At 46.9% G+C, this 26,188-nt stretch overlaps 1 protein-coding gene across 1 annotated transcript in view; it reads left to right on the top strand.

Annotated features, from left to right (window-relative positions):
• Nucleotides 1-26,188, top strand: part of sfswap (splicing factor SWAP) — an 84,946-nt gene that overhangs the window by 40,204 nt on the left and 18,554 nt on the right. Inside the window, exons 11-13 of the mRNA XM_080847770.1 lie at nucleotides 2,175-2,256; nucleotides 2,635-2,901; nucleotides 8,877-9,061. Of these exons, the coding sequence (XP_080703896.1) occupies nucleotides 2,175-2,256; nucleotides 2,635-2,901; nucleotides 8,877-9,061 (534 nt within the window). The remainder of the gene's footprint in view (nucleotides 1-2,174; nucleotides 2,257-2,634; nucleotides 2,902-8,876; nucleotides 9,062-26,188) is intronic.

Raw genomic sequence — 26,188 nt, 5'->3', positions numbered from 1 at the left:
AAAGCCTTCCTCTGTGAAGAAGCCCACCCTTCATTATGCACCGCAGGTTACACATCGCCTCCTATGTTAGGGTCATGCAAGGGGTGGGGTGGTGGGTAGAGGTAGCGTGTGTGTAATCATCTCCCTCGTCAGTCCTTGGAACTTCGTCTCATTTCTACAGTGACCGGGGGATCAGATGTAATCTGCAACCCTGTGTCCCCCACTCTCATCAGTAGCATAGCCCCCCCCCCCCCCAACTGTCCACCACCTCGATCCTCCCACACGTCACCTCAGTCCTCTCTGCAGTTAAAGGAACCTGACAGAACTGTAAAATGTTGGAAGACGTCCACTAGCCACCAGAAACGTTATAGCTACCAGATATATTTTTCATTAGATTTCTTTATAGTCTTTCTTTGTATGTCTGCCTTGCTTTCTTTCTAACTGTTTTGATTTTTACTCCGTCTTTTCCCTCCTCTAGCCTTACGTTCTCAATCCCAGTTAGATATCATTTGAGGCTTGCAGGGGGAAATGTTGCTACAAAATTACAAAAATGCCCCCAGAATAGAATGTGTGCCCTTGAATCTTCCTTTATCTGTAGAATGTGACGCATGAATCTACATTCTCTCGGCCTAATCGGTGAATTCATTAAATAGTTTTTTCGACCAATGGATCATTTTATTATATGCCATTCACGTTATGTACTGGTAGAAAGAACATCCTAGTACAGGGCAAAAGTGCCCTTGTCAATTAAATCCAGGAGGCTTCTTTTGCCTTTGATAAGAAAAGTTCATTTCTGACACCGTTTTCCATGTCTGCCTAGTAGTGCCAATTTAATACCTCCTCCAATCTCTGTCTTCAGCCTTCCCTCTCTGCATTGCAGACAGTACACTTTGCATTGCTCTTTCCTTTATCATACGGTTTCCTTGCCAGGAACCTGGAGGGAGTTTGCTGAAGCCCTCAGAATAGATTACAACATAACCGACTCCCTTTTTTATTCTGTTTGTTTTTTGCAACGCTTTTTGCAATGTTCCTCTATTTTGGAACACAAACGAAGAGACAAAAGTGAAACGAATCTGGCCTCACAGTGAGAGAGAGAGAGAGAAATAGAGAGGGTGTGTGTTTTCCCAAACTCACCCAAGTTGGCTGCACTCTGCCAGAGTCAGGAGAGTCACGGGCTGTAGTTAGCCTGGAGTCCCTGGGGGAAGACTGGCAGCAGATACTGCTGGGTGGGTCCCGCTGGGTCCATCACAGAGGAAGCCGGCGCTGAGAAGCCGTCGTTTGCAGGCGGGTTGATGGGACCCTTGAGGGTTACGCTTGCTGTCAGGGTTGCTCGATGGATGGCTCTGCCTGCTGCATTGATGCCTCACTGTTCTCTGAGAAAGCGTTGGGCGCTGAACATTCCGGTGATTTTCTCCCCTCATCCAAGTCTTGGAAAGATGAATGTCGCTGCAGTATGCCTTAAATGATCCTTGTAGAGCGACCTGCGAGAGAAAGAGAGGGAGAGATGGAGGAGAGAAAGTGAGGTAGAGGGTAAGAAATGTTACCCAGTGGTGCAAACAGGCACCTAAGTCATGGGCTTTAGGCCAGGCTTGAAATTGGTCTTACTGACTGATAGTGTGGTAATCACACTACAGGCAAGGGGCCTCTTATCAAGACTAGTTGGTAATCCAATGGGACACATGAGTAGTATCAGCCCTAAGCCATGGGATGAGCTCTTATGGGGTGTTAGAGTGGGCAGTCTTGGTGTCTTGCTGGCTTTGTTTTCTTGTTGCCCTTGCCCTGCAACTGTCTCTCTCATTCTCATCCATCTTTTCTTTCCACTCTTGTTTTCCTGGGGGTGGGAACTGAAAGGTCACAGGGACACTTAGCATCAGTTCAGTGCCACTCCTCCAGATCTGTGCAATTCAGACATAAGTGTGTGTCTGTGTGTCTGTGTGTGTGTGTGTGTGTGTGTGTGTGTGTGTGTGTGTGTGTGTGTGTGTGTGTGTGTGTGTGTGTGTGTGTGTGTGTGTGTGTGTGTGTGTGTGTGTGTGTGTGTGTGTGTGTGTGTTTGCGTGTGCGTGTGCCTGTGTTTGTGTCTGAGAGAGAGTGCAAGGTTAAGAGGGACTTGCATTTGTCTAAACCTGAAGTGGATTGATTTATTTGTCTCACATCTCCTTTATCCTTCCTTCTTTCTTTCTTTCATCCTCTGTCAGGATGGAGCGCAGGAGGCGGAGACGGACACCTCAACTAACGGCTCCCCTGACAATCCCCCTGACGAGGGCAGACTAATTAAAGGTAAGCACTGTGCAGCGGAGACGATGTCCCAGCTGCCCTTGGGGGTGTGACACCACCTGAACCTTACCCGTCTCCTCCTGCAGCGGGGGTGGGAATTGATCACTGTGCCTGATGGGTCATTTGTGTACGGTGCAGATGATGTCTAGCTGACTGTGTCTCCATTTTAACTTCTCACAGTGATGGCTGCAGTTAATCTTGCTGAGGGATGTTGCCAATGTTTGTTTCTGAAGGTGTTATGAAGGGCTGTGTCAAGCTCTCCCTGCGCCTTTCTGAAGGAAGCAAACACATTTAATGAAATGAAGGCCCTAGTGATGTTTACTCTGTGTGTAATACTCACATCACATCTTTACCTGGCCCCTGCTTCTTTCCTGCACCCAGCATCCTTTGCACCCATCTCCTTCGCCATCAAGGCCAAGGAGAACGACATGCTGCCACTGGAGAAGAACCGGGTGCGCCTGGACGATGACTCGGACGAGGAGCGTGCCGCGGAGGACGCGGCCGAAGTGAGTGCGGCGGGAGGGGGTGCATCAGCCGCCACCGGCGGGATCGCCACGGCAACACAGATGGCCAGGGATGCTGCCCCAGCCCCTGCACCAGAGGAGAAGAAGCCCACGCTCACACTGGAGGAGCTGGAGGCCAAACAAGGTACCTCACCCTCAACACCCGACAGCCCAATCAACAGACAGGGCTCTGCAGACCCCCCTTTAAAACCTTTAAAAAAACTTCAGCACAGGTTGAGACTGTGTCCTGCAAACCACACTACACTTGCTGTTATTCACCGATGTTGAAGGGAACCATGTCTTTAGGGGGCCTTAATTGGAGGCATTTGCATGGAGAGAATGAAAAGGTTAGCCATTAAAAAGAAAAAAAACACGAAAGCGCAGCCTGCAACCCGTTTCCCTCAATAAAGGCGCTCCCTTTCCTAGTCTGCCGAACGGTAGAAGTTCAAAGCCTCCGGTGCACACCCGGTCCCCCACCACACTTAATAACTACCTGTCACCTGGAGAAACAGAAATAAATAAAACAATGGCTCCACCGTCCTCATTGTTCTCCTGTAATTTTCCCACCGCTAGCCCACAAGTTGGGCAGCAACTTTTCAAGGCCAGCGTTGAGAAATCAGCCGCTCGAGTTCAGCTGAGGTGTAACTCGTCGAAGGTCTTAATGAGGAGCAGTCCTCACATCCTATGGATTTCTTGCTGTAGTGGATGAGGAAGTGGAGAGAAAAATGAGAAAAAAGGGCTTTCCTGCAACGCTGCAAAACTGCACCCTCTGAATGAAATGAGCCCATTAGCTTGTCAAGTGTCCTTTTCCTCAAAAGCCTGTCTTTCTTATATTCGCTATGACAGGGTGGAAAGCTTGCACAATATTTGCTGTTTTTATTTTAGTCAATTTAAAAACCAGCTTATCTCAGAAAGCATAGCAGTTGCATCATTTTCACTAATGCTCAGACACTTATCTTGTACTCTAATAGTGCCATTAGAGTAGCTTCATTAAAATGCCGTTTTGCTAAGCTAGTTGTTATTTAGGCCATGAATCACAAAGCTGTCGAAAGACAAAAAAAAAAAGAAAAAAAAGACGAGAGAGAGAAGTCACAGACAAGACTCTAATAATCCTATTCTGAGGACCTGGCCCCAAAGTGGCAAAGTGTCCCTCCCTGAGATGGTGTAGATGCGGTTTGGACAGCTTGAGCCCAAATGTCAACATGAGGCTGTCTGCTCAGCACTGTGTGCAAGGCCAGGGACAGAGGCAGCTGACCAACCACAATCATTTGGTGGTAAACTCCAAAGCTGTTTGAACAGCCTGAGGGATCTAAAGGTGTGCGTGTACATACATTTACTAAGAAAGTGCTCCGTTTTTGAATAGGTCTGTGTGTGTGTGTGTGTGTCCGTGTGTGTGTCTGTGTGTATGTGAGAGAGAATGAGAACATGTGAGCATGGAAGTGTGTGTGTGTGTGTTTATGTGTGTGTGAGAGAGAATGAGAACATGTGAGCATGGAAGTGCGTGCGTGCGTGCGTGCGTTGTGCGTTGTGCGCAGTGCCGCATGAGTCCTCCTACACTAGCTGGCTCAGCAGTGGTGTTGATTAGGTTGGTGTCAATCAGAGCAGCAGCAGGAGCGGGAAGGACGGCACTCAATCACACCCACTGACTGAAGGAAATGGCCTGGAGCGCTGTGTGTCTGTCTGTGTGTCTGTCTGTCTGGTCTGCCTGTGTGTGTGTGTGTGTGTGTGTGTGTGTGTGTGAATGTGTGTGTTTCTCTTTGCAAAATCTGTTCTGGGTTTGGCTCGGGTTGCGTCTGTGCACATAGTTTCCCTGGTGCAGTTCTTTGGTGTTTGCCTCCATGTTTGCTCTGTATGTTGTTCTTTTGTCTCTGGATGTCTGCACAAGGACTGGACACAGCCTTGATATTTCAGACGGTAAGAAACAAATATGCTCATGTCCGAAGTGCTCTGTCCCTGAACGCTCACTAAAGGCGCTCCCTTTCCTCGTCTGCCGAACGGGAGAAGTTCAAAGCCTCCGGCGCACACCAGGTCCCCACCACACTTAATAACTACCTGTCACCTAGAGAAACAGAAATAAATAAAACAATGGCTCCACCGTCCGCAGTGTTCTCCTGTAATTGCCCACCTCTAGCCCACAAGTTGGGCTGCAACTTTTCAAGGCCAGCGTTGAGAAATCAGCCGCTCAAGTCGTTGAGAAAGCGTTGAGAAATCAGCCCCACACGCCGCCCACGGGAATAGGAGAGGCATTGATCATTCCCAGAAGAAAACCAAATGTATTGACTGAAAAGGGACAGCTACAGCACTCAACCAGCCCCTCAAGTCTGCCACAACAAGGCACTCCTGGTTAAACACGGCGCTGAGCACTTAACACATGTTTGAGTTTGTGTATGTGTCTAATTGCAGTAAGTGTATGTGTGGAGGTCTTTCAAGCTAAGCTAATGTTCCAGGTGTGACAGCCCTTGCCCTGCCTCTGTGGGTTTGCAGCGTCCTGCAGGTGGAGTTGGTGCCGGTGTCCTGAATATCAGTGGTTACTTCTTGGTTTGGAGCTTTAAAAAGTACTGACTTCATTTAACCTCAGTTGTTAAATCGATCATCTTTAATAAATATATTTTGGTTATTGCAATCCACTTGTGAACTCCCCTTCAAGGCTTTATTTATATGTATATATATATATTTACAGTGGGGAAAATAAGTATTTGATCCCCTGTTGATTTCACAAGTTTGGCCACTATGACTTTATCTGCATTTGATGCAAAAAATAAGAATTTGAACCCCTAGCAAAACTGACTGACAAAAATGACTTGGTGGAATAATCTCAGGAGGGATTTTGGTTCACTACTCTTTGCAGATCCTCTCCAAATCTTTAAGGTTGCGTTTTCAATGGGAGGGAATGAGGGAATGAGGTTCAAGCCCAATATTCCAGGTTACATGGCCCCATCCATAGTCCCCTTGATGAGGTGGAGTCGTCCTGTACCCTTGGCAGAGAAACAACCCCAAAGCATAATGTTTCCACCTCCATGCTTGATGGTGGGTATGATGTACTCTTGGGATCGTATTCAGCATTCCCCCCCCTTTTAAACACGGCAAGTCGAGTTGATGCCAGGTATCATCTGACCACAATCTGTCTCCCAATCCTCCTTAGAATCATTCAAGTGTGCAATGGCAAACTTCAGATGGCCCTATACATGCGCTTCCTTGAGCAGGGGGACCTTGCGAGTGCTGCAGTACTTCAAAAAATTATGGCGTGGTGTGTTGCCAATGGTTTTCTTGGTGACTGTGGTCCCAGCTGCCTTGAGATCATTCACAAGCTCCCCCTGTGTAGTTCTGGGGTTATTCTGCACCTTTCGAATGATCACTGATACCGCACGAGGGGATATCTTTCATGGAGCCCCAGACCTAGAGCGATTAACATTTGTTTGGTGTTGCTTCCATTTACGAATAATCGCACCAATAGTTGTCTGCTTCTCACCAAGCTGCTTGCCAATGGTTTTGTAGCCCATTCCAGCCTTGTGCAGATCTACAATCTTATCTCTGACATCCTTGGACAACTCTTTGGTCTTGTCCATGGTGGTGAGGTTGAAGGTGTGAAGTATGATTCTTTGGACAGGTTTCTTTTATAAACATCACCAGTTGAGATCAGGTGTACCTTGTTAGACCTAATGAGGACTAATCTGTGTGCTTCTTGGGCACATAACTGATCATTGTGAGCCAGAATTCTTGCTGTTTGCTTGGGGGTTCAAATACTTATTTTTTGCAACAAATGCAAATAAAGTCATAAATGTTATAAAATGCAGTTTTCTGAATTTTTTTTGTTGATATTCTTTTTCTCACTGTTAAAATACACCTAAAATACACCACAAGTGACTTGCGAAATCGGTACGGTTCAAATACTTATTTTCCCCACTGTAGATATATACATAGTTACATGTGCCCAGAGCCAGGCATTTGTTACATGAGTTATTGTTGGGCAAACATGTGTACCCTATACGTGTGTGTGTGTGTGTGTGTGTGTGTGTGTGTGTGTGTGTGTGTGTGTGTGTGTGAGAGCTAGCTGTGCTGCCGTCATACATTACACGAACAGTGGAGCTGAAGCTTTGGTCATTCACTACTGCCATGTGTAGAGGGACATGCTTCAGTGAAGCGCCTGCTGCAAGGCCACTGGCGAATACACTAACCATTAGAGGAACTGGAAGGAAGACAACACCAGCGATTACACATAAAGTCAAATCGAAGCGACAGTGTGGGAAATATCACTACGTTTGTTTTTTTTTCTCAAAGCAAGGTCTGAAAAGATTGTGCATAAACTCGCTCATGGCTGTGAAGCGTGTGAAAAGAAGAGCACCCACACAACTCCACTACTCAGGAGGCGCTGGGGGCGGCGACACAAGGTCTTTGGGTCTGTGCTGAATGATGAGTATGAAGGATGATGATGATCATCGCCATAATTCCACGCAGACCAGTGGGCTAGCGATTTAGAACAGAAAGGGGCATTGATAACGGCTTTGCCCGCTCTGACCTGTGAAGGTAGATTAATACAATGCCTGGCTAGTTTGCTCCCGCAGCCCCACAGGGGCGAGGCGAATGCAGCGGAGTCAGAGGCGCGTCAGCAGCCCTCCCGCTGGATGAATGGGGCTTAATGAGGACGCAGAGGAATCGCACTGTTTGTTCACGCCGCCGTTCACCCACGCTGCCTCCCCGGGAAACAAGCAAACGCAGAGCGTGGTCAGCAACATGGTTTCTTGCCCCACGGTTTTTATTTTCACCGAGAAGTTGATGAAGCGGTTTTCAAGTGGCTTGATGAAAAACAAAAACAAAAAAAACACGCCTGTGTTTTGTCGACAAACCTACTCATTAACACCAAGAGGCAGTAGAGAACAAATAAGGAATTAAACACTCCCTTTCTTTCCTGGTCCTTTCACACACCCACACACAGACACAAAGTGAGAGAAGAAGAGTCACCAGTTAGAGCTTGTTTGTTTTCAGGGGCTGTTTCAGAAACTGACAGGCTGGTCAGACCGTACTCATCAAGGACCGGAACAAATCATAGTGGCATGGTGCATCCCAATAGTCTCTCTCTCTCATTGTTTTGGGCTAATTTTTTATTTTATTTTCCTCCCCTGTATCTCTCATTTTCTTTGTCTTATTCTTGCTGTTTTTTCCCCACTGTGCTGTGCTTTTTTCTCACACTTGAACACACACACCCTCCACCTCATATACACACACACACACACACACACACACACACACATACCCAGCTCAATTTTCAGTTCCATTCAGCAGTGCTTTATCTGTGTGCCTGTCAGAAAAACAATATTGACTTTCTCTGCCCATATCCCTCTCACTCACTCACACAGACTTTCTCCCTCTCTCTCTCTGTCTCTCTCTCTCTCTCTCTCTCTCTCTCTGTGCGTCTTTTCCTCGCCCCCTCTTCTTGACTGTGCAGTAGGAGGGCCGCTCCAGCTCCATTGCTTCCACTCCCCTGCTCCCTGTGATGCGTCCTGTAGGCAGGCCGACCGTTAGTATTCCGAGTCCGGACGACGCAGATAGTATTCCTCTCTCCCGGTCTTGTGTAACTTTGAAGACCTGTTTCAAAAGTTCAGCGCTCACCTTTCCCTCAGCGGCTAAATTGAATCGGTGCCTCTTTCACAGTTCACGCCACTCTTTAACGCTACCCTTGCTCCGGCTTAATTAAACCAAAGCCTACTCCGAGCCCAAATGCTCCGATGTCACAGTGCCCCTCTCCGCGTCCGCACTCCACCGCAAGAGCATTTCATATATAGAGGCACTCTGTCCGTATAGGATACCCCCTGCATCTCTGAGATGCTTCACTCTGCTGCACTTTAAGAATGCTCAGCTCGGAAGTATGCTTGAATTCCACACTGCACTCTGGAGTCAGAGTGTGTCTGTGGCTCGGCCTTCCCTTTTGTGCATCCACTTTATTTGATGAAAGAGCCAGGGACTCCTAGACATGTTTGTGTGTGTGTGTGTGCTTGAGAGAGACGTCTCCTTATTCTTTGTGCTTTTGTTGGTCTGTAACAGTGAGTGTGTGTGTGTGTGTGTGTGTGTGTGTGTGTGTGTGTGTGTGTGTGTGTGTGTGTGTGTGTGTGTTGTTTGTTACAGCCAAGCAGAAGCTGGAGGCGCGTCTGGCAGCAGCAGCTCGGGAGAAGCTGGCTCAGGCCTCCAAGGAGTCCAAGGAGAAGCAGCTGCAGGCTGAGCGCAAGAGGAAAGCCGCTCTCTTCCTGCAGACGCTCCGTGGCCCAGACGCAGACGGCAGACGGCCCGAGGAGCCAGCCGCACTCCCTGAGGTGTGTGTCTGTTTCTGTGTGTGGTGTGTGTGTGTCTGTTTCTGTCTGTGTTTCTGTGAGGTGTGTCTGTGTGTGTGTGTGTGTGTGCCGTTTTGAGAATTGGTTGCTGTCTGTGTTCGAATTGGATTTGTGTTAGTTGGTGTTTGTGTGTGTGTGTGCGTGTGCATGCTACTTTGAGCATGTGTTTGTGTCTGTGTGTGTGCGTGCCTGTGTGTGTGATTTGTCAGTTAAGGATCATATGTCTAAGTGGTTTTGAATGATGCTAATGTTTATGAGCGGACGTCCATTTTCACAGAGCACACATACCTGCAGACTTATAGACGCCTTATAGCGCCTCTCAAGCACGAAGTATAATGTGTATCTCCCTTTTAGAGAACTGCTCTGTAGTCAGTTTGTCTAATGCACTGAAACCAGTCACAGTGTCCCTGAAGTGCCAACCTGGCCCATGTGACTCTGAGGCTTAACACAGAACAATATTAACACACACACACACACACACACACACACACACACACACACACACACACACACACACACACACTGTCTGATTGCCAAAGCAGTGTGACTCACTTCTATCAGTTTATTTGCCTGAACGGTGATCTCCCATAACAACAGGGCTTGTTTGCCAGGCATAGCCTCTTAGCGGCGACATAATGGATCATTAATTGAAGTGTGATTTTCCTCAGTACCGAGATTTTTTCTTTGCTGTTTTTGTGCCAAGATGGAGGCCAGCGTTTTTTAAATGAAGTTACATTATTGATTCTGCAGACAATAGAGAGTTCCGGATTCCTACCAGCACATCATCAGCGATAACTGTCTGTCAGAATTGCTTTCATTATGGATGCACATTGGTGTGTGTGTGTGTGTGTGTGTGTGTCTATGTCTGTGTGTGTGTGTCTATGTGTGTGTGGGTGCGCTTACCCCCGAGGAGCAGTAGCAGACAGTGTGTCCCAGCAGAGAGAATGTTAGCAGCTATCCGTCTGGCTTAGTTCGCATGGGCCATTGTCTTCCTTCTGGACCTGGGAGACATGCAAAGCTTAATTGGTGGAACTGTCTGTAATAAGGGCTCCAAGGCTGTGTGTGTGTGTGTGTGTGTGTGTGTGTGTGTGTTTGTGTGTGTTTGTGTGTGTGTGTGTGTGTGTGTGTGTGTGTGTGTGTGTCTGTCTTAGTATGTGTGGAAATGTATGTATTTTCAAAAATGGGAGTTGAAGGCCTCTGGGGGCCCCTCAAGGCAGAAGAGCATCAATCTCACAGGACTGTGTCTGGGGGCCGTCAGAGCTCTGCTTTGGTGCACAAACCCACACCCCAGTGCCAATATGGAAAGAAGCACTTAAATCAGCTTGAAAATGAAACCATGCATGTGGTCTTGGTTTCTTTTAAAGCAACTATGTCCTAAGAGAAATTACCCTACTTTGATTAGTGCGTGTTGTAGCAGAGATTGTGTGTGGTCCTCAGACACACACGAGCACACAACACACATAACACACACACAACACACACAACACACGAGATGTGGGTCATCCATATAAATAAGATGGCTGCCTTGTTGTGGTCAGCAGTGTCTGTGTGTTGCCTGAGCCTGCAGTGAGAGGTAGGAGTTGTTCAGGAATTCTTCAGAGCATCTCTCTCTTACACTTTCTCCCTCTCTCTCTCTCTCTCTCCCTCTGTCTCTCTCTCTTGCACTGTCTCTCTCTCTCTCCCTCTGTCTCTCTCTCTTGCACTGTCTCTCTCTCTCTCTCTCTCTCTCCCTCTGTCTCTCTCTCTTGCACTGTCTCTCTCTCTCTCTCTCTCTCTCTCTCCCGGCTGGCTCTTAGCTGTGCAGGCTCCTTAGCTCCGCTCCACATTAATGAGGTCAATGGAGTGTGAAATGGTGAGAAGAGTCAGGCCCCCACAGGGCTCACACCTGAGCAGACACTAGTACCTGTAACCAGCCCGGGCCGCTCCGCCCCTGAGGTGAACATCAGGCCTCAGCCCACATTAATATTAATAGACACCCACGCCGGAGCCCGAATTAAATGCAAGGTCCCATCCAGCGATAATTTGACATCCTTGCAAAGAGTGTACTTGCTGGGAAAAGTTGAAGCCAGAATTAGCTGATGTCATGTTCTGCTGAACTTCAGCATTGGCTCGAGTGTTTAGCAAGGCAAGGGGTCAGAGTTCTGTACTGCTCGACTCCTGTTTCTCTCTCTCTCTCTCTCTGTGTGAAGGACTGCAACCATCAGAGAATGCATTGTATTATTGCTCTGTTCTTTCTCTGCGTGGTACAGTTGTATCAGACTTACAGATGGGTAAAGTTGAAGATCAGCAAAAGAAAAGTTGTTTGGCCCCTGGTCTATGTGAGTAAGGATGGCTAGGTCCCTCATTGGGCCCCTGGTGTATGTGAGTAAGGATGGCTAGGTCCCTCATTGGGCCCCTGGATTATGTGAGTAAGGATGGCTAGGTCCCTCATTGGGCCCCTGGATTATGTGAGTAAGGATGGCTAGGTCCCTCATTGGGCCCCTGGATTATGTGAGTAAGGATGGCTAGGTCCCTCATTGGGCCCCTGGATTATGTGAGTAACGATGGCTAGGTCCCTCATTGGGCCCCTGGATTATGTGAGTAAGGATGGCTAGGTCCCTCATTGGGCCCCTGGTGTATGTGAGTAAGGATGGCTAGGTCCCTCATTGGGCCCCTGGATTATGTGAGTAAGGATGGCTAGGTCCCTCATTGGGCCCCTGGATTATGTGAGTAAGGATGGCTAGGTCCCTCATTGGGCCCCTGGTGTATGTGAGTAAGGATGGCTAGGTCCCTCATTGGGCCCCTGGATTATGTGAGTAAGGATGGCTAGGTCCCTCATTGGGCCCCTGGATTATGTGAGTAAGGATGGCTAGGTCCCTCATTGGGCCCCTGGTGTATGTGAGTAAGGATGGCTGGGTCCCTCATTGGGCCCCTGGATTATGTGAGTAAGGATGGCTAGGTCCCTCATTGGGCCCCTGGATTATGTGAGTAAGGATGGCTAGGTCCCTCATTGGGCCCCTGGTGTATGTGAGTAAGGATGGCTGGGTCCCAGGTTGGAGCCCAGGCGTGCTGCTTTACAGTGCTGCACTCCCTCCACCAGTTGGAGACTTCCAGAGGGGAAGCCCATGCTTGCCCAGGAGGAGCCCCTTGGCAGGTCCCTTCGCCTTGCCTGCTCTCCATTATGCATTTGTGCCTCGGCTGCTGCCATCCACTAAGTGGCTCGAGCCTCTCTTCGTTGATGTAACTCTACAAGGCTCTGTTACTCTTGGCTTTGCCACCTTCATGTTTATCTTTAGAGCAATCACTTTTCCCAAGAGTGAGGGGACCCCCCTCCCATTCCCCCCTTTTTTTTACCCCTTGAGTCAGCAGCATTGTTGCACAGCAACACTAATGATTTGGGGAGGCTGGGAGTGGTGTTTCATTATCAATCCTCCAGTGCGGTAATTGAAGCTGCCACAGAAGGGGCCTGATGGGCGAGGCTTGATGCTCCGTTTGGTCCTGTTCTGGAGGAACAGAGACAACTCATGGCATTGAGGATGATTCGGCGGGGCGGGGGGGGGGGGGGGGGGGGGGGACAACAATGCTGAGGGGAACAGTACCACGCCCCTGCCCTCCTGGAGCTAAAGGGAGGAAGAGGGGAGAAAAGGGGGTGCACCAGCAGAAAGGAGCCCCAGGAAAGGTATTACTCCCACAATAAAAACAGATGCAGCTGGAGGTCCGTCCACTCGTCCGTCGGAAAATAAAATGCTATTTACTTCATACACACGACTAGGTCGCTGCCACAGCCTGTGATCCTCCCCCGATCGATTTAATACCTGCGGACGGAACATTTACTGGCTCTTTTATAGCACCGGGGAACAGACCATAAACCTGCTTTCCTCGCAAGTGAAGCATGCTGAGAATGGCACCTGTATTCCTCTTTTGAAGACACCAACATGGATGACTGTGCACTCCGGCTGACTCCGATTAGCTGCTTCTCCTTCATGGTATTCCTCTCCCTCTCTCTCTGTCTCTCCCTCTCTCTGTCTCTCTCTCTCTCTCTCCACCACCTTATGTGCTTACCCCTTGTTTCTTTGTTCCCCCCCTCCCCTTACCACCCTTTCATGGTTCTATTGAATTTTCCTTGTGAATACTTTGCCAATACAGAACAGAGGCCGGTGTCGAGAGCCTGAAAGACAAAAGCTGCTCGCAAGTAACAGGCCCATGTGCGCTCACCAGGTCCTCGTCCTTCACAGGGAAGCCTTTTAAGTGGAAATAATCCCCCTCGCTCACAAGTATTTGATCTCCTCCAGCATGCTGCCACCGCGCAGGTTAAATACCACCAGGCAGATCCGTCTTATAGCGGCCCAAGTCACGGGGCCGGGGAGATGGATCGTCATCTGGCAGCAGCTGGTGCGGCATGAAGGCCTGTCACCCTAGTTTTGCCGTGCCCGCCTCTGAGGAGTGACTGCACCGCAGAGATAGGGGAGGAATGTCGGAACATTGTTGACTTGGAGGGATGTGGGGCGGTGGTGGTGGGTTGGAGAGATTAATGCGGTTTCCAGTAGCCATCAGCACCTTTTTCTGCTGGATTAGGCCCGTGGTGCGGCAGAAGCAGAAGCATACTAGTTGCTATACGGAGCGCACTGTTGGGGTGTTTGAAAAGAATTGTCTGAAAATGATCAATTAGCGCTTCATTTGAGTTCCTTTTAGTTCTGTTGGCCTTTTGTTCACTGTGTCTTGACATAGCAATGTGATTTTTCAGGGTGCTGAGAGATGAATAGGAGTTCTGTGTTATGGGCATTAGGGGAGAGTGCTTCTCCGAGGGCAGTCGGGAAAATCCTCCATTGTCCGAGGCTGAATGGGGCTTCTGTAGCGAAGGGTTCCTCTCTGTGCTGTCACCTCCTTTATTGTCCTTTATTGTCGCTCTGAGATAGCTTGCTGCCCTGTGTTAAGTACAGTGTGTTTGTTTGTGTCTGTGTTTGTTCATGTTTGTGTGTGTCTGTGTTGGTTTTTTTTTGTGGCGCCAGCCCATTTGAGGAGGAGAATCGGCAGTCATCATGGTTTGAAGTGTGCCTTATTGGCAAAAAAGGATTGTATTTTTTGTTGTTGTTGTAGTTGGTGGTTATTAAGGTTTTTTTTAGTTAATTTCTGTATGTTTAAGACACCCCCCCCCCCCCCCCCCCCCCCCCCCCAGTTAGAAGGAGTGATTCATGGCAGAAAAAAGCTGTTTATGAGTCATTTTTGTTAAGATGACTTTTGTTGAGTCATCTTTGTTAAGGCACTATTCTCAGGGACTGAAGTTGGTGTGCGTACGAGAGACCGCCGTCGATAAAGTTGCCCCAGGAATTCACCTAAAATGAGGGGGAAGTGCACAGAACCGACAAGCAAGTACCCCTGTGAGCCATCAGCCTGAATTGCCAGAGAAGTACAGAGGACGTCCTAGAGCCTAAAGGGGTCTCTTCATGAAAAAACGAGAGAGGGAGGGAAGGAGAGAGGGGGGGGGAAAGAGAGGGAAAGAGAAACAAATCCATGAGGTTACTCAACTTCTTTGAAGTTTTGTTGAGGTCCAAGAAGTCAGGGGCCTCTGCTCCCTCCCTTCACCCCTCTCCTCTCCTCTCCTAATTGTCCTGCCTCCTACGTCTCACCTTTCAGGCTGTTCCGTGGAGAGCAGAGCTACAGGACGCTAAATATCTGAGAGAGTGAAAACTCTGGACAGTTTCATAGTTTTTTTTGTCAGTGAACTGTATCTGCTTCCATCTCAGTGCACAGAACAAGTCACTCAGCATTGTTCTACATCAAGAGGCTTTGTCCTCTGGCTGGCCATGTTTCAACTCAATATTTTATTTTCAAAGTGCTTTTTTACTGTGCTCCTGGTGCAAGGCACCTTCATAAAACTGTTGCCCAAACCCCCCAGAGCAGGCATATGGCAACAATTAGCGTTGCTCCACTGTCAGATCGAATCGGCCTTAGCAAGGTGAGCAAGTGACAAGCAGCCAATTCTTCCCAAGTCCAGTTTGTCATGGAGTCCAAACCATAGCCAGGATGGATTCCGTAACATTGTTAGATAACTGTAGTTTGACATTTCTCAGCTTTCACAAGCTGTCTCAAGTTTTTGTCAAACATTTGAGCTGTATTGGTTGCTAACAACTTCACTTGATGTATAGCAGTGCACATAGGAGTAGCTTGTACCTTATGACTTGATGCAGTTTAGTCATGAGAGATGGCTGGAGAGACCACTGTTTTTTCTCAGATGTGCAGGCATATGTATTCCAACAAGTCACTGTCTAGTCCTGCACAGCATGTGACCAGTGTTGTGCCATCGTGAATGTCACTCTTTTGTCACAGGCTGTAGTCAGTGACGGTGACTGCATCTCAGAAGGGATCTATAAATGGGATGTAATTTCTCTCCACTCCCCCCGACCCCTGCAGTGTTCACTGAACGTCTCTGCATGCATGTGGACATGCTATGACATTGCTGGTTATCCATGTGAGAATGAACTGTGTGTGTGTGTGTGTCTGTGTGTGTGTCTGTGTGTGTGTGTGTGTGTGTCTGTGTGTGTGTGTGTGTGTGTGTGTGTCTGTCTGTGTGTGTCTGTGTGTGTGTGTCTGTCTGTGTGTGTGTGTGGTATGCTTTTGTGTGTGTGTGTGTGGTATGCTATGCTTTTGTGTGTGTGTGGTATGCTATGCTTTTGTGTGTGTGTGTGTGTGTGTAGAGAGTATGCTTTGGTGTGTGCGTGTGTGTGTGTAGAGAGTATGCTTTGGTGTGTGTGTGTGTAGAGAGAGTATGCTTTGGTGTGTGTTCTCTCTAGGGTGATGGACCTCTCAGACTGTGTGCCAGTTCGGCCAGACACACAGTGGGGGTCTGTGGAGCTCTGAGCAATATGTGATTGCCTTCCTTCCAATGATTTACGCTGGGCTACACACAATATGCTAACCTCCCTCAGCGCAGCCATTCATTGGAGGGGTCACTATTTAATTTCATATTTTCAGCACCCGATTGGCCAAAAACTCACAGAAGCTGGTTCATTTTCTCTATATGCATGTTTGTTTGTCCTTTGTGGTCAACTTGCTTGTGTGAAATGTGTGCATGATTGATGGACATTGTGAGTTCCACTCAGGCTGGAAGATTTTCCATTTATTTTTTTACCCATTTGAACATCAGAAAACCAAAATATAGTTGTTGTTTTTTCAGTGCCTATCCCAGTTAAATATGTTCTTGCATTCAGTGCAAGCTGTCAAGCCAGCACCACATCAGCTTTGATGTTCCTCCTCCATCTTTAATGCATAATCTTCAAGCCTGAATACATGAAAAATGTGATGGTTTTTTGGATGGTTGCACCAGATGTTTGCCAAACTCCTGGAATAGAGAACTGTTTGGTAGACGTAAATCCCTTTGTGCACTTGTGGTTGTTACACATTCCACAATCAGTCTAATATATCTTGCATTCGGGAAGATTATTTGAAAGACCTCACGCTTGATCTCACGCTTGATCTAACGCACAAGAGAGTTGACAATAGTGGGGGAAAAGGAGAATGTTGACGGGGTCTTTCCCATCCATCCAATAGAGCACACACATGAGGGTCACATTGAGATTGGCAAGATGGAGTACTTGTTGCTCTCTCTCTCTCTCTCTTTCTTTCTTTCTTTCTTTCTTTCTTTCTTTCTTTCTTTCTCTCTCCATCCATCCTTACTGTGTCTAGTACATTCCTTTTATCCATCTCTTTCTCTTTCTACTCTCACACTTCTGGAGAGCAGCTAATATGTTCCCGAGAGACTAGCTCACAGGGGCATTCCTCTGACGAGGGCCAGCAGGATGTTATTTCTCTTGCCAGAAGAGGCCAATCTCTTGAGAACCCACAGCCCAGCCATCACTACAAGACAGGCGCTATCTGATCTCACTGGATCAGTAGGGACACTTTTACCCACTTTTACACGCTTGAGAAGTGGCATTCACAGTAAGTTGCAAGGAGTTCTGTACAATGGGTGCGTGAAAAGGTGATTTTAAGTGTTATTTGTTATGTGATCAGGATATTTTGATTTGCAGATCTGTAAATGAGACGGTCGGTGAGTTCCCTAGCTGAGATTGAGAAGTTAGATCTAAGTGTTCTTTCCGTGTGTGTGTTTGTGTGAGTGTGTGCGCGTGTGTGTGTGTGTGTGTGTGTGTGTGTGCGAGCGTGCATGTGTGTGTGCGCGTGTCTGTGCGTGTGTCTGTCTCCTACATAACATAATCCTCAGCTAAAACCCCAGATCCTGCTACAAGCTTAACACGGATTGAACAGCTTACAATTAAAACAGCCGACCCACTGCCTGCCCTCCCACCTACGCCTGCATACTCATATATACACACACACACACACACACACACACACACACACACACACACACACACACACACACACACACACACAAGAACACACACAAAAATATGCCACCCCTCTTCACCCAGAGAACTGCCTTAAAAGAGTGTTTCCATCAAAGTCTGCTGTGTAGAAGACATAGCCTACAGTGGCTTTTTTGTCTTTCCTTCTTTTCCCTTTTTTCCCCTCTTCGTCTTTCTTTATGAGTCTGTTTTTGCACTCTTTCAGTTTTCATCTTGTTTATGTCATCCATGTGTTTTAGTGTGGAGGACTTTGAGGAGTTGCTCATTTTGGTATGGCATGGGAGTCTAATGAAAAAGAGGCCAAGCCCAAAGAGTATTTCTGGGGTGCGGGGGGTGGGGTGTGGTGCTTGACTGGGAAACAGAGTGGAGGCCTGCTTGCTGTAAACACTCTTCTGTTCCTTTTGTCATGTTCTGTTCTTTACGTGAACAGACGTTTTTTTTTTTTTTATCAGCCAACAAAATGGGGGCAGAAACTCTCAAATAGCTGGGAATCAATACACCCTGAGGAAACGGGGTCAATGTTGCACGTTTCCCCGCTTTCGGTCACGTTTGTGCCAAATCTCCTGTGTCTGGAGGTTCTACACTCGGCAATACGGGAAGGAGCATACTGTATAAAATACGAAATGCTCACTGCTGGCCCTGATAGCCTGACCTAAATGGAACAAATTGGAGTCGGAAAAGTTGCCTATAGATCGGAATTTCAGCAAAGCTTTTTGTTTTCACAGAGGGGGGTTTTGCCACAATGAAGAATGTAGGCAGACGCTATATTTAAGTGGTCTGCTGTGTCCTTGTGTTCTTATTGACTTCACTGTAAACAGGCTCTCTGTTGTTCTGCTTTGTGCGTGTGTGTGCATACTTATGTCCTCCTCGCTGGTGTGTGTGTGTGTGTGTGTGTGTGTGTGTGTGTGTGTGTGTGTGTGTGTGTGTGTGTGTGTGTGTGTGTGTGTGTGTGTGTGTGTGTGTGTGAGTACGTTGTCAGACGAGACAAACTTCATCTTTGAAAGGCTAACGCATTCTCCAGGGAGATGCCATTCAAACACCTAGCTCCTTCAGCAACAGACCCACAGAGATAACGTCTGTGTGTGTGTGTGTGTGTGTGTGTGTGTGTGTGTGTGTGTGTGTGTGTGTGTGTGTGTGTGTGTGTTGTCAGATGAGACAAACTGCATCTTTGAAAGGCAAGCGCTTTCTCTAGGGAGATGCCATTCAAACACCTACCAGCTACAGCAACAGACCCACAGGGATAACATGTGTGTGTGTCTGTCTGAGTGAATTCTAATTATAATGTATAGCATGTCCACTCACACCGACCTGCCAGCGTTTAAATGTGTTTCGATGTCAATATGGCTATCCTAGCGGTGCCTCCATGGAGCAGAGAGAAAAGAACAGATCCTTCCATCTCTGCATCCTCTTGCGCTGGTGGAGAGTGTGAATCACACATTAGCCACAAGCTGCACAGCCAGTCTGGCCAGTCACACACTATGTGTCCTTTGAGTAAACAACCAATGCATTATTGGTAAAAGACATAACTTCTCACCCTGAATTGATGCAGTCTGATTATTGTGTGTGTGGGGGGGGGGGGGGGGGGGGCTGATGATGCAAAAGCAGTCTGGTCTTACTTGAGTCAGTGGTTGTATTGAAGTGTGTGGTAAATTGGTCTGAGTGGACAGCAAGAGGTTTGAATTGCGGTCGCCATCAGCACAGACTCCTATGTCCATTTGCATATAGATTCCCAGGCTTCCCTTCCATCTGTTTGGAGATGTGAATTGGGCTTGGATTAGGCATGGAGCATGTTGCCTCTACATGCTAGAAGCTATGGCTACAGTATGTATGCATGATGCGTGGCACAGGTCTATCAGTATGCACTGAGGCATGATGCCCAAGCTGGCACTAGAGATGATCATGGGCACACATGAGAGAGCTTGCCAAGATGGGTGCCATCAAGGGATGTTCTGAAGTATATTTCTCTACATTTCTCTGTCTCTCTCTCTCTCTCTCTCTCTCTCTCACTGTTTTACCTCTCAGTCTTTCTCCTCACCTCTCAATATTTCACCTCAGCTTGTCTGAAGTAACACGGCAGTAGAAACAAACGGGTCTGTGCTGCATCTGATGTGTTGAGTTTTCCCTCTCTCCTCCTCCCTCCTTATTTCCTGGCATGCATGAGTTTTGAACTTGGAGCTAAAGTGCGCATTGAAAGAGACGTGTGTGTGTGTGTGTGTGTGTGTGTGTGTGTGTGTGTGTGTGTGTGTGTGTGTGGGATGTGCAGCTGTGTATCTTGAGTTTCACCGTTGTGGCTCTGCAGTCTCAGAGCCTGAGGTGTGTGCACGTCATTGTTTGATGTGCCTTGTGTGTGTGTGTGTGTTTGAAGATATTGAGATAGAGAGCGTGCCTGTGGGCCACTGAGCCGCCGCTCGTGTGATGTGTGCTTGGCTTTGTAATTGATTGGACTCCTTAGCCTGCGCTGTGACGCTGCTTTCTGAGGCAGGCTCTCCTGTGAGGGACCTCACACCCCCCAGTGACCAAGACAACCCCTCTCCTCCCCTGAATCATAGGCCCATTTATTATCCTTTATTATGTCTTTCTTTCTTTCTTTCTTTCCCTCTCTCTTCCCCTCCCTCTCTCTCCTGCATCCAAGGGAAGCTGGCCCAGAGTGACAGGCCCAGTAGCAAAGAGGATTATGTAAAACACTTATCTTCATGCCCCTTATTGTTCATGCTCACACACATATGAGGTGTGGCTATTAAATAATGAGACCAATTGTGATGTAGAAAACGCGTTGTAGGTGTATGCTCTGCATATAGATTTTGCATATAGATACAAACACTTAGATTTCAACTATGCTTTCCTTTAAACTTTTAATACACACCAGTTTTAAATAAGTATTCGAATGAGGCACATTAGTTTTAAAGCTGTCTCTTTGCTGAAAGAAGATTACCCATTAGTAGGCCCATGTCTAAACACTAATTATTTTACATTGCATTATAATTACAATTATTTAATTAACAAGTTATAATTACAGAAATCCTATGTATCTGTGGTAAATACATGTCAAAACTACTGAAAGAACCATGGATTTTAGTTGTGATGCTATCTAAGCTGTTATGATGACGGAAGTGCTAGCATGCAGAGCTATGTTAACTAACTAACGTGTAAACAATGTATTTGATCAAGAGCTGTAAAACTGTAACTGTACCTGGCTAGCATTACAAGACACATTGGATTATGTAGATGTATCATGTGTTGCCAGTACCTGGAAGTTAGCTTTTCGTTCACAAATATGGGCCTATTTGTCGCATGAAATTATTTGTTTACATTTTCTCTGCCAGTGCTTTTCATTCTTCATTGCAACCACACATTGCAGTGAAAGGTTCTTTGAATTAATTGGCATGAATATTTCTTAATGACATTTTTAAAAATCGTTTTTCATTTTCCTGCATTGATTGAATCTTTCACTTTTGCAACCCGATGCATTGTAAAAAATAAAATGCATATACACAATACACAATGAAACAGGCAATGATTTGACTGGTATGTCCAATTTCTCCAGCACACACACACACTCTCACACACACACACACACTTTTCCCCGCCTCTCTCTCCTAATTTGGATGATGAGTTTCATGATTACCCCACAGTTAAATAATCAATGCCTCACCAACAGATCTATTGCCATGTTGCTTGGCGGGCTGTGAAATTCCAAAGAGGCCACCCAGTGCTGTAAGTGGCTCATCAGCAGCCCTAGAAAGAGATAATCATTGACCATTTTGTTCTTAGAAGAGCATGATTGTCATGCTACTTTTCAATAGCACGCCAAAAAGGTGAGTTGAAAGGCTTCAGCTCTAATCTATGGTGCTTGAAGAGATAAACCCGATCCGCTCCCCTTAGCAGGTCCCTCATTCTCACCAGGGAGTGAATGATGTCACTCTCTCTCTCTTTCTCTCTCTCTCTTTTTCTCTCTCTCTCGCCATCCTCCCACGCTCTGTCGCTTATCCTTTATTCCCTTGCTGGCTCAATCGCCCACTCATTTCCCCCTGAGCTGCGCGCCTGTGACGTCTGCGTTCCAAGGTTGCTCTGGCCACCGCCCGACCATATGTGCCCATGGTTGTGGGCGCTGGGACTGGCCGTGCCCCCTGTGCCTTTTAAATCCTCTCGTCTGATCACTCGCTGACCCCAATCAAGAGCGCCTGATAGCGAGACAGAAATACAGATTAAAAGTTGTCCATGTCGCCACACGTACGGTTCACAGATACATGTGCAAAAGACTGGAGTGCTGTTTGCCTCTGTTTGTCTTTACAAGACTGCAGTGCTGTCTGTTCTTTACTGGACTTCACTTTAGCCATGTCAACACAACCCACCGTACACACAACAAGACCAAAATGGCCTGATAACTTCTCTGCAAAATGTTTTTTTTTTTTTTTCAACTAGCAGTTGCTCTCGATATCAACAGGCTGATAAGTTCCTGCTGCCTCCAGTGTTCAGCCCAATCAGGAATGGCTGTTTTGTAGAGATCGGCATCACTTCCTGTTTAATTAGTCAGCAACCCAACAGTCTTCACAAACTCAATCCTGTGGGGGTGTGCCCAAGATTGTCTGTCATAGACACTGTAAAAGTTTGTCACGGCTTGCTGTTTTCCTTACAGCTACTCGCATCCTTTTAAATAGGACCAATTATGCTTTTCCATTTTCCCCCTCTCCTTTAGTGTGTTATATAGCCTTTTGTATGTAAATGGTCTGCAAAGTTACAAAGTCCAAAGTACACGTCAGAGGGACTAACTCCCACAGAACCCGCTTTTCTCAGCTGCCTCAAAGGTCTGGTTGGTTTGTTTGGGTTGATTCCAGCCCTTTCCCTTTGTTACAAGATGACACAATCTCGTAACACAATTCTTCCTATCTCATATCCACAATCCTGGCTGATCAATCAGAGCACACTGGGCTCATCAGAGGCGGGGGGCGTAAAGACACTGGAGCACTAACAGAGCCTTTCAATCAGAGGGAGAACAGAGATATCGATATCACAAAACAGTATTTGGAACATTGACGCATGAAAATCTATTCCAGTAGATCCCAATAATACAATGAGGAACATTGAAAATCAGCATAGTAGGTCTTCTTTAACAGGAGAGCAGTTGGACAGCTTTTCATGGAAATATTCAAGTGTGTGTGTGTGTGTGTGTGTGTGTGTGTGTGTGTGTGTGTGGTGCCACTACGCCTTTGTCTGTAAGCTTTTATATGACAGCAGCTATGATGGGGATGAAGTGTTTGCTGCATGCAACATGAAGGGTGTTGCTGGTGCTCGAGGCAGAAGCACTGTGGAGAGTTGTTTTGTGTCTGTCGAGGAGCCTTAAATTGGATGGTACATTCTGTCATGCACACACACACACACACACACACACACACACACACGCCTTTCTCTTTGGCATTGATCTCAGCCATCCTGCTGCACATATCCTGGAGACCTTCGAGACTCGGGTCTTCCCACAGCATTGGCTCTGTTCTCCAATCAGCAGACAGACTGTTGCTCGCCACTCCCCTCCACTCAATGAAGGCCAGGCCGTTTCATGTGGGAGCGCTCGCTACGGGAGCAGGCAGATGAGAACACTCTTGTGGTGTCCTTGACGTAGCAGCCACACACACACACACGCACGCACGCACGCACACAAACAGACAGACACCTGCAACACACAAGCTAACAAGTGTCGTTATGTTACAGTGTCATTTATAGGCCTGGCTGCAGAGTGTGTGTGCCTGTGTGTGTGCCTGTGTGACTGATCTATATGGGCACGATACCCATAGACATAGACAGACAGTCACACTGCGATGCAATTATTCCCATTGAATGAGGAGACTCACTCACTCACTCACTCACTCACTCACTCACTCACTCACTCACTCACTCACTCACTCACTCACTCACTCACTCACTCACTCACTCACTCACTCACTCACTCACTCACTCACTCACTCACTCACTCACTCACTCACTCACTCACTCACTCACTCACTCACTCACTCACTCACTCACTCACTCACTCACTCACTCACTCACTCACTCACTCACTCACTCACTCACTCACTCACTCACTCACTCACTCACTCACTCACTCACTCACTCACTCACTCACTCACTCACTCACTCACTCACTCACTCACTCACTCACTCACTCACTCACTCACTCACTCACTCACTCACTCACTCACTCACTCACGAACTCACTCACGAATCTTTGTCCCATGACTATACAGACATCTCTTTTTAGTGGGGTAGTTGCAAAGAGCTATGGTCCTGTGGAACTGACCAGTCAGAGAGCTCAGTGATGGCCATTTAGAGCCAGCTACAGCCCTGTAAAACTGTCCAGTCAGAGAGCTCTGCCTGCTGATGAATGCATTCTTTCACTCTCCTTCTGTATTTCTTTTATTTATTTTTTTATTTTCGTTTGGTTCCTTCCTGTTTTACTCTCTCAGGTGCAGTGTATGTCATATTTCATCTAGCAAGTAATAATGGCTTCCATAAACTCTGCTCCCTAAAAGTAATGTGAAAAGATCCTATCTAATTATGCCTGTGATGACCAACAATGCTCTGAGATTAAAATGCACATGCGGTCGCGGAGGAAACCTGTTCCCTTAGTAAACCTGAAAAGTAATCATTTGCCTCCATTCTGTTGGAGATCTGGGGGTGAAGTGTCCGAGCCCAGTCTTAAACCTGCCACGCCAAGTGCAGCAAGCCAGGTGAAGTCTGGAAATATAGGGCATTTCATTCTGTGGCTTGAGACATTTTGTCAATGCAGTATCAGAAAATCAGGCCAGATAGGCACTGATATATTACAAAGACCTTTTTATACAATCCAACATTATTAGAAATGTCAAGATTATCAAAATTAGCCTTTGTGGCTCTCTCTCTCTCTCTCTCGGCCTCCCTCTCCCTCTCTTTCTCTCTCGGCCTTTCGCGCTCTCTCTCTCTCTCTCTCTCTCTCTCTCTCTCTCTCTCTCTCTCTCTCTCTCTCTCTCTCTCTCTCTCTCTCTCTCTCTCTCTCTCTCTCTCTCTCTCTGTCTCACTCTCTCTCTCTCTCTCTCTCTCTCTGTCTCACTCTGCCTCTCACTCTGCCTCTCTCTCTGTCTCTCTGTGTGAGAGAGAGGAAGTCGGTGTTGGGCACAGTGGCACCACCAACTGTCTCTGGCACAATGTGTCTTCTAGTGCGGTGGTGGTGTCATGGTGACAAAGAGCTGGGAGACACTGCTGACCTGTATCTCCTGGCTACACCCCCACCCCCCACCTTCCACTCTCAGACACTCATTGAAATGAGCTCTCTCACCCTAAGTCTGTTTGTGTGCATGTATGAGTATGATATTCACAGGCCACTGTTACGGTTGCTATCTCCTGAGTGCAGGCCTTAGCCACCGGTCTCTCTCTCTCTCTCTTTCTCTCTCTCTCTCTCACTCTCCCTCTCAATCTCACACTCTGTCTCTCTCTCTCGCTCTCTCTCTTTTTTTTTCTCTCTCTCTCTCTCTGTCTCTCGCTCTCTCTCTTTCTCGGCCCCTGGGGGATTAGACTCTTAAATGTCAAGTTATTTATACTCCCCCCACCCCCTGGTCTGCGAGAGCATAGCCAGACGGCCAGCGTCACAGTCGCGACCCCCAGTCCATTCTCATTATCTGCCATAAGCCAGACTCAGGAATATTTAGTCGTTTCACTTATCAAACACCAACTCATCTGCTGTTTCCCTTTAATATTAAATAGTGTCCTCTCTAGCTTGTATGAGCTTGCATCTTGTCACATATACACTCTCTACTGCTATGTCACCCACTACGACATGGGGAAATCATTTGTTTTTACGATGCATCGCAATGCGAAAGTGAAATATCCTGCAACTATTTTTTTTTTATACATGACGGCATAATGATCTTTAAGGATTCCTTAGAACGCATTACACTGCAAAGTGAGGCTGCAATGACATGATGATAATCATATTTATCTTAACTCTAATGAGGTTTTTTTGTAATCATATAAATCATTTTTTTTGTATCATATAAACATATTAGGATGAGGACATAATTGTTTTAATTGGAAAACAGTTACATTTTTATGGAATCGCAATCCTTTATGCTTTACAAAATATTTAGTGTTTAGACATAGGCTTAATGCTGGGTAATCTTCTTTCAACAAGTAGACAGCTTTGTTATGTGATTTAACTCATTCTAATATTTTTAAACCGCTGTTTAATATAACATTTAAAGAAAAACAATCTTCAATTGCATCTTCAATGCCTCAAATAATAAGTGCTTGTATTCATAAATGTAAAACATAAACTGGAAGAGGTATCGTGATGCATCAACAATCGTTTTATAACTGAACTATTACCGTTTGAATCGTAATCTAATGGTGAAGTAAACACACGCACATGCACACACACGCACACACTCTCTTATACAAACACACACATGGTTTGTGTTGTGTTCTCACTTGTCGTGCGTATGATGTATGTGCTCCATTTTCACTCGTGTGTCCTCCTCTTTTCTCTTCTCCCTCTTGTTTTCCATCTTACCCTGAGCGAAGGCTACCCTATCTGGTGCACCCTCAGACTTTTTCGCCCATGTGACGGCAAAGGGGAGAACTGAGGTAGTTGCACGCTCTTTTTTTTTCTTCTTCTTTTTTTTTTTTTCCCCAAGACTAATTGGGCCACCTCTTTAAAAATGTTCCGTTGAAGACATTGTGTCCTGGTTCTCCCCAGACTCATGGGAGATATTTGACCTGGCCTCCATGTGCAACACCAGAT

This window comes from Sprattus sprattus (assembly GCF_963457725.1).
Source record: "Sprattus sprattus genome assembly, chromosome: 11".
Classification (NCBI taxonomy): domain Eukaryota; kingdom Metazoa; phylum Chordata; class Actinopteri; order Clupeiformes; family Clupeidae; genus Sprattus; species Sprattus sprattus.
Note: the sequence above shows the minus strand (reverse complement) of the source record. Positions and strands in the feature narration are given on the sequence as shown.